The 7,686-nt window shown below is 39.7% G+C and overlaps 1 protein-coding gene across 1 annotated transcript; it reads left to right on the forward strand.

The window, feature by feature from the left end:
- The first annotated feature begins 3,655 nt into the window (after positions 1-3,655).
- ndufaf4 (NADH:ubiquinone oxidoreductase complex assembly factor 4) lies at positions 3,656-6,822 on the forward strand. Its single transcript, XM_077711477.1, has 3 exons — positions 3,656-3,876; positions 3,974-4,074; positions 6,413-6,822. Exons 1-3 carry the CDS (start codon positions 3,741-3,743, stop codon positions 6,725-6,727), a joined length of 552 nt encoding a protein of 183 aa, XP_077567603.1. The 5' UTR covers positions 3,656-3,740; the 3' UTR covers positions 6,728-6,822.
- Positions 6,823-7,686: the final 864 nt, after the last annotated feature.

The raw sequence follows: 7,686 nt of genomic DNA on the forward strand, positions 1-7,686 counted from the left end.
ACCTTATCCGCCAGATAATCGACCCCAAGCCGACTCAAGTGACAAATTAGATTAAACTCAATTCGGACTAAAAGAAACCTTTCTTCGTGTTTTCGTGCTTAGATCCCAAAATTTTTTTGAGTGTATTTGGAAACTTAATGTGCCAAACTGGAGAAAACCCACACCAGCCCTGGGAGAACATGCCACTCTGCACATTGAGGACCGACCTGGAATCGAACCCTGGACCTCAGAATTGTAAGGCTGATGCACTAACCACTGTACCCTCCAGATCGCCCATTAATGTATGCTTTTAAGATAGTCTGTTCTGCATGTGTGTCTAAGGTTCAATACTGCAAAGGAAGCCGAAATCATACCCGTCAACCTCGTCCAATAGCTAGCTCTCCTTATTAATGATTGCGATTCACCTTATTAAGTGATATTAAACTACATATTCAACGCGGCACATAGGGCGCACTTAAAAGTCTAAAATGTTCTCCAGTCACTCGGTGTGCTTTTTGTGCAGTAAATTCAAGATTCTGATGATGTCGCTGTTTGACGCTGACAGCTTGACTGTCTAAGTACTGTATTTACTCGCATATAAGCAGCCCGCGTGTATAAGCCGTACCCTTAAAATTGTTGAATTTTACAATTTTCTCACGTATAAACCGCCCCCTGTCCTCATCAGTGTCCTGCACACTCCAAAGGCCCATAGTCTCCTCAGCAGGTAGAGGCGGCTCTGGCCCCTCTTGTACAGGGCATCTATGTTGTGCACCATTCTAGTTTGTTGTTGAGGTGAACACCCAGGTACTTTAAATTCCCCACGATTTCAATGTCTGTACCCTGGAATTTCACCTGAGTGGTCTGTTGATGACTCCTCCGAAAGTCGATCACCATTTTCTTTGTCTTACTGGCATTGATTTAGAAGTGGTTTTGCCTACACCAGTCAGCAAAGGCTGTGATGACTCCCCTGTACTTTAGGTTGTTCCCGTCAATCACTCGTCCAACAATACCGGTGTCATCAGAGAACTTTTGGAGGTGGCAGGTGTCTGTATTGTGTTTGAAGTCTGATATGTAGAGGGAGACGAGGAGTGGGGAGAGTGGGGCCCCCGTGCTGTGAGATACTACATCAGACGTATATTCCTGAAGTCTCATATTGTGGTCAGTCAGTGAGAAAGTTGATGATCCATGCTGCCAGGTGGTTTTCTTACTCCAGCCTCTTGTGTAATGACAAAATATCTCGTGTCTGGCCAGTCAGAGCACGTTTAACTAAGTTTAGACGGCAGTACCCCAGGTAAGATGTCCATGCCAGTGACAGGAACTTGAGTTTTTCACATTTTATACAAGATACGTACATTTTCTTTTTTACTTTTTTGTTCAGCGTTTCATCTGTTTATCCTTTCTCTATTTTGAAATAAATGACCATATCGGCCGCATTGTCTTGCGTCATGACATCACGGTGCCATTGCGTCATGATGTCAATGTGTCATGGCGTCATCAACTTGCGGTTTCGTGCATGTCGTGTTTTAATGCGCATATAAGCCGTACCCTCGATTCAGTCATAATTTTTTGTCCGACAAAAGTGGCTTATATGTGAGTAAATACAGTACACTGCTTACTGATGCACTTTTGCATATCATGATTAAAGCACGTAGCAGTCGACGAAGTTTGTTTTCGTCTGCTACTAACACAAAGCACCTCCTCCACTGCAAGATTTTGTATACAAAAAAATCTCAATACATTAAGAGCTTGCCCCTAGAAGTGACTGTGTAGTACCCTTCAAAAAGAGTGCTTTCAGCCAAAGTAACTTTTCTCTCCACGCCGCACATACCAGGAACTCACTACCAATTAACATAGGTGAACTTCCATCTCTGAACCTCTTCGCCAATCATCTTAAACCCTGGCTGTTAGACGAACAAAATTGCGATCAAATGGGTGTGGGTGTGTTTGTATGTCTAGTGTTACGATCGCGTCGCGTAGTGCGACGCGATCGGGGGGTAAAGTGTACCCAGGTGCAGAGTCGCCGAAGCAAATGGAAAAGGGGAGGCAGATATGTTGCTCTTGTTGCTTGATTTAATAAACGGGGTAACATAACAAACAACTGAGCTTGATCACTTATTACAAACGAAAAGAAACATGTGGCATGGCGTCAATGTGAACGGCATGACTACGTGGAACACAGGGAATGAAACCAGACGATCCGACAGCGTTCACAGAAAACCATAATCCTTAAATAGCATAAAAAAACCTAATCACGTAATTAGCCACAGCTGAAAATAATCGTGACATCATGCCAGGAGGGGCAATCAAGCCACTCCTGACATCTAATGCAGCAGTCTAAAACCCTTCCTCAAAGGGCCGCAGGGGGTGCAGGTTTTCATTCACTCTTGCTCATTTAGTGTTTTTGCTGCTTTTCTGTCTTAATGGTTTTATTTGGTGATTCTTAATGATCCCATTCACTTTGCTTTGCTTTGTAATTTGTGCTTTTGCTTTGTTGTTATGGGGCATTTGTGACTGTACTGTCTAACTTATAAGCATGGCTTTCCTTTATCTACATTCTCACCCTCGAAATTTCCCCGGATACGGGATGAATAAAGTTATCCAATCCAAACCGAACAGAATCAATTGATTGCAGCCAGGTGCTTCTTATTTTAGAAGACTTCTCATTGGTTAAACTGTTGACACTGGATCGGTTGAAACAAAGACCACTACCCACTTTTTTCCAATCACTGTATCGCGACACACTGGTGTACCGTGACCAATGGTCAGGTGTGCTGCGGGAAATTGTAGGAAGTCATACAATGTAAAATTAAGATAAAAAAAATTATATGAATATAACAAGATTGAAATTGAACTATTACAAGGTTAAAATCAAAATATGATGAATGTTAAGTTAGAGATTATACCATTACAAGATTCAAATATTGAAAGTTTTTTTGTTCCTAATTTTTCTGTAAAATGAACCAGAAGTCGTTTGGTTTTTCGGGCATCAACTTCTGCCGATGTAAAGTCTGTGTGAGCACATTTTTTTTCGTTATACGAATTAGAAGATTTAAGTAATATTTGGAGAAAAGTCATAAAATTATGCGATCAAAACATTTCATTACTTATTTTTGTATCACTCGAACCAGAAGTTTGGTGACATTTATTCAGTGTGAAACAATTACATTTTGGAATAATTTTGGAGATTTATGTGATTCCTGCTGATACAACTTTGAGGAGAATGACTATTGTTATTATAGGCGGGATAGTTTTAATGAAAAGATTTTCAGATGGTGGTGTCCCTTGAGTTTTTCTCAATGCAAAAAGTGTGCTGCCGCTCAAAAAGGGTTGGGAAACGCTGGTCTAGTGTATTTCATTGTTTATCTTGTACCCACACTAGGGAATAAAGATGGAAAATAGCCCACAGGTACAATATTTACAAATGTATGTTCATTAACATTAGTATAAATATGTTAATTAAAATGCTGTCCCTTGTCAAATAAATCAATCAAAACACATTATATTACCAAATAACATGCTGTGATTTTATTTTTACAATTGCTCTTTCCCAAGATTCAAAATATGTCTATAGGTGTGCCGGTTAACTGACGTTTTTCGACTCTAGTGCGCAACAATCTGATCATATATACATCTGTTTACCGATCGATTCTCTTCAGAGCAAGTAAAAGGAGGCTGCACCGTGTCTCCAATCCGCTAGGTGGCAGTTTTGATACGCACAGTGGTGAAGACAGAAGAATCGGTAAACAGTCTGGTTGAGTAACATGGGTGCTCGGGTCGTACGAATGTTTAAAAATTTCAACATAGAAAGCAGGATTCAACGAGAAATCGCTAAAGAAAAGCCTCGGTCTGCACCGAAGCACAAGTTAAATGCTCCGAATCCCACTTGTCATCATGCAGGTAAGCCGATGGGTATCTTATTGCCCTTGCTATGCATCATTAGGGAAATTCTGAAAACTTCGCCCCTTTTTTAACATGAACATGGTGTCATTTCCAGGGGAAGATATTACTGGTGCTGACCAAAGAAACAACCACCTATTGCTGAATTTGAAGTCCGTGTACGTGGAGTCGAAAGATACAGAAGGAGGGACCGTTGAGGTCAGTAGCTGTAGCATTAATATGTAACGAGGCCAATCCGAGGGTGACTTTGCATTTGATATACGCTGTGCATAGTAGCGAGTGAAAGTTAGTTTCAGCTAATACGCTAACATAAATTGTAGTACACATTGCTACTCTATCATAACTGCTATTGATTAAAAGCATCCTCCTGCTATTATACCCGCTGAGTTTGCCACAAAATGTTTACTGTCGCTGGGGAAACAGCTGTCGTGTTCTCGTCATCAAATGAGCGCACGTGAAAATAAATAAATAAAGCCCGTTCGCGTATTTCAAGCATGATGGTAAATCCATTTAAAACATTCCAGGTGAGTGCCGAAGCAGTTGACTTATGTCTGCTCTTAGCGCTTTTAATTCCTCTAAAGTGCTCTATTGTCAAAGAACCCATCATATAGTTTGACCATTGTTATAATTTAAAAATGACATAAATTTGCTCAATGGAAAAATGCAAACATTAATACTTCCCCATACGAGTGCCCCGACATACGAGGAATTTGAGATATGAATAATTCCGGGAAAATATTTACCTTGAGATACGAGATAAAATTGGTCTTTCTCGCCTTATCTCCCTTGTGCCAATATCTTTACAAGCACTGAGCAGAGCGTTGCATTTTTTTCAGTTTTTTTTTTATTGTCAGTGCAGAATTTAGGGAAACAATGGATCCAAAGCAAGCCAGTGCAATGAAGGGTTCTGCAAAGAGGTGGTGTATGTTGACAATTGATATTAAGCACGAAATAATCGAAAAACAGTGTGACTGAACTGGCTTGCCAATACATATGGAGAAGCAGGAAGTTGGTCTTGAAAGCCGTGGTGGAATACATTAATCTCTTTCCTTTGGCTATATCACAAGGTTTAAATTTAGTGTAATGTAAGATTAAAACTTTTAAAGTGTATAGGAATCTAAGTTCATTTAAGTTAAATTTAAAGTTTGTTACGTTATGAGCGCACCCGTCAAGTCTATCTCTCATCAGCGAACTCCCCGTTGTATTGAATAATGCCTCATTATATTATTAAACATCAAAACATATAGTTGTTTGATACTGTAAGTAGATGGTGAATTACAACCAATAAAATTTTTTTTCGATTGTAATATCCTGTTTTTGGTGTTTTTTTCTGGGGGTGGGGACAAATGAATTTGTATTTAGTTAATTTCTATGGGAAACCTTGATTTGACATACGAGCTCAGTCCCGGAATGCATTAAGCTGGTATCTCAAGGTATGACTATACTTCAATCCACCAGTAGAATATTATATGAAGCCCCCTGAACAGGCGTCTGTTTTATCAAATAACATTTTTGTGGTAATGTAAATCGAGAGTATTTCAGCCAAACCAAAGTTACAGCGAAGCCAAATTTCTGCCTTTTTAGTCCACCAAGACACAGTCGCCATGTAGACAATAGGGCTCTCTGTAAAGGTTTTTGGACTTTCTCCCGGTTACCATTGCCATGTAAACATCCCTTCAGTGTAACACCGTTAAACATGTTTTGGGGGGGAAGCCAGCCGCCCAGAGCAATCTCCACTTTCATTCACGTACTCAGAGGGAACGTTGCTTGTGTGTTGGTAAATGCATGCAGTACAGTGTTCTCCCGCTACTTCGCGGTTCAGCTATCGCGGACTCAGAGCTTCGCGGATTTTTTTCAGGAAAAAATATATATAAAAAATTTAAAGATATTAGGTTAAAATTATAAATTACATCATTTTACAAGAAGTGGAAACAAAATATTCAATAAGAATTAGTAATTGCATCAAACAAAGGCCAAAGAAATGGTCAATAACATGTTGAGAGTTCAGGAATCGCATTGATGACGTCATGGCTGTTTACAGGCTAAAAAAAAAACAATGTTCACAACTCCCAATAACGATGTTTCTGACGTGCAAAAAAACTGCAGAAGATCCTCCATCCGGACTATGATATTTTTGCTTGGTGGTGCTTTTCTGCACGTGTTATACGTTTCTTTAAGCATTTTTGAAGGGGCACGCCTACTTTGCGGAAATCCAGCTATTGCGGGGGGTCCCGGTCCCCATTAACCGCGATAACCGAGGGAACACTGTATTTGGTAGATTTACTTTTCAACCAGGGCGGCCCGGTAGTGCGAGTGTATAGCGCGTCAGCCTCACATCTCTCGGGTCCTGGTTTCAAGTCCAGGCCAATCCACCTGTGTGGGGTTTGCATGTTCCTCCCAGGCCTGCGTGGGTTTCCTTCGGGTTTTCCATTTTCCACCAACATTCCAAAAACATGCATAGTAGGCTGATTGGACACTCTAAAATGAGACTTTTCAACCTATTTCAATTATTTGTCATATTTTTTTGTCTTTACAGCCACTGAAGGACCTAAAGGAAGTGTTTTCCGAAGAAGGTGGAAAGACTCCTCAAATGAAGTTAATTGTTCCAGGCAACTCGGAGGCATTTTCAAATCTGAAACACATTCCTTATGGCAAACTGACAATCACAGATGCCCTCAAAGCTCTCAGCAGACATCAGAGCCAGCCTCAAACATGGACATCAATGAAGATTTCTGAAGAATATTCTCTGAATTTGAAGGAAACAAACTTTTTTTTAGAGTTTTTTATCCCATTTAAAATTCAGATTATCCCACCGCAGGTTGAAAAGGCGAAACAATTGAAGGCTTCATAGGGATGTACACTGAACAACAAAATGCATTATGTAAAAAAAATGTACATCTACAAATTTGTGTTGTCTAAGTCAATATAAACTTGAATTTGAATTAATATGACAATTTTACAGTTTCCAGTCTGTTCTATTTATTTCGTTTTGCATGTAGAGGTCATTTGAAGTTTCTCTCTCTTTATCTTTTTTGGCCGTTTTTCCTCTCATGCTGGTTTTGTCTTGAGTAATTATCGCTACTAGCAGTATGAGGCGATTCTTGAAGCCTACAAAGGTTGCAAAGATAGTCCAACTTCTCTGGAATGGCACATCCACATGTGCTGCATCAAGAAGGGTTAATGTTTCTCGCAGCTTAATCTCCAAAACATGAAGATTTTAGAAGACTCGTACGTGGTCATTCTTGGATAGCTATGGTCAGAGTCGTATAAGGTCATCAACCAATCAGCAGGACTAATACCTTCTCCCTTGTGCAATTGGAACAGGGTGAATGCAGGGGTCAACAATAATTAATTGGTAGAAAATTATTGCAACATATTTCCAGAAATCTATTTTGTATTGAGCATTTGCAATATAAATATATATTTATGCTGTATTATTGGTCACTGATACAAAATAATTTGCAATTATTTTACTCAGCTATTCACCATAGCCAGTGATAATTTTACAATTGGCACACTGCGAGTCCCAGGGATTCGCTTGTCTGAAAACTGTGCGTCCCAGGAAACTTGTCACGAGTCCCAACATACTACGGATGCAAATAAAACATAAACAACGATATATAAACATTCAGATTTAATTTATTTATTATATGGTTTAGGGTTAGGGTTTATTTATCATTGTACTAGTCTTTCAGCTCGTAGATCCTCCTCTCTTTGCAGCCAAAAGTCTTTTGAAATGTGCGTATTTTTCCTTGCTTCCCCCGTTTTGCTTCATGATCATCGATCGAATCTTCTGCAGGTCTTTTCTTA

This window comes from Stigmatopora nigra, unplaced genomic scaffold (genome assembly GCF_051989575.1).
Source record: "Stigmatopora nigra isolate UIUO_SnigA unplaced genomic scaffold, RoL_Snig_1.1 HiC_scaffold_26, whole genome shotgun sequence".
Classification (NCBI taxonomy): domain Eukaryota; kingdom Metazoa; phylum Chordata; class Actinopteri; order Syngnathiformes; family Syngnathidae; genus Stigmatopora; species Stigmatopora nigra.

Excerpts from the sequence above, each read along its gene's own strand:
- ndufaf4 (XM_077711477.1), top strand. The coding sequence starts at position 3,741 with ATGGGTGCTCGGGTCGTACGAATGTTTAAAAATTTCAACATAGAAAGC. Across the intron at positions 3,877-3,973 it reads TCCCACTTGTCATCATGCAG|GGGAAGATATTACTGGTGCT; the intron begins GTAAGCCGATGG and ends TGTCATTTCCAG. Across the intron at positions 4,075-6,412 it reads CAGAAGGAGGGACCGTTGAG|CCACTGAAGGACCTAAAGGA; the intron begins GTCAGTAGCTGT and ends TTGTCTTTACAG.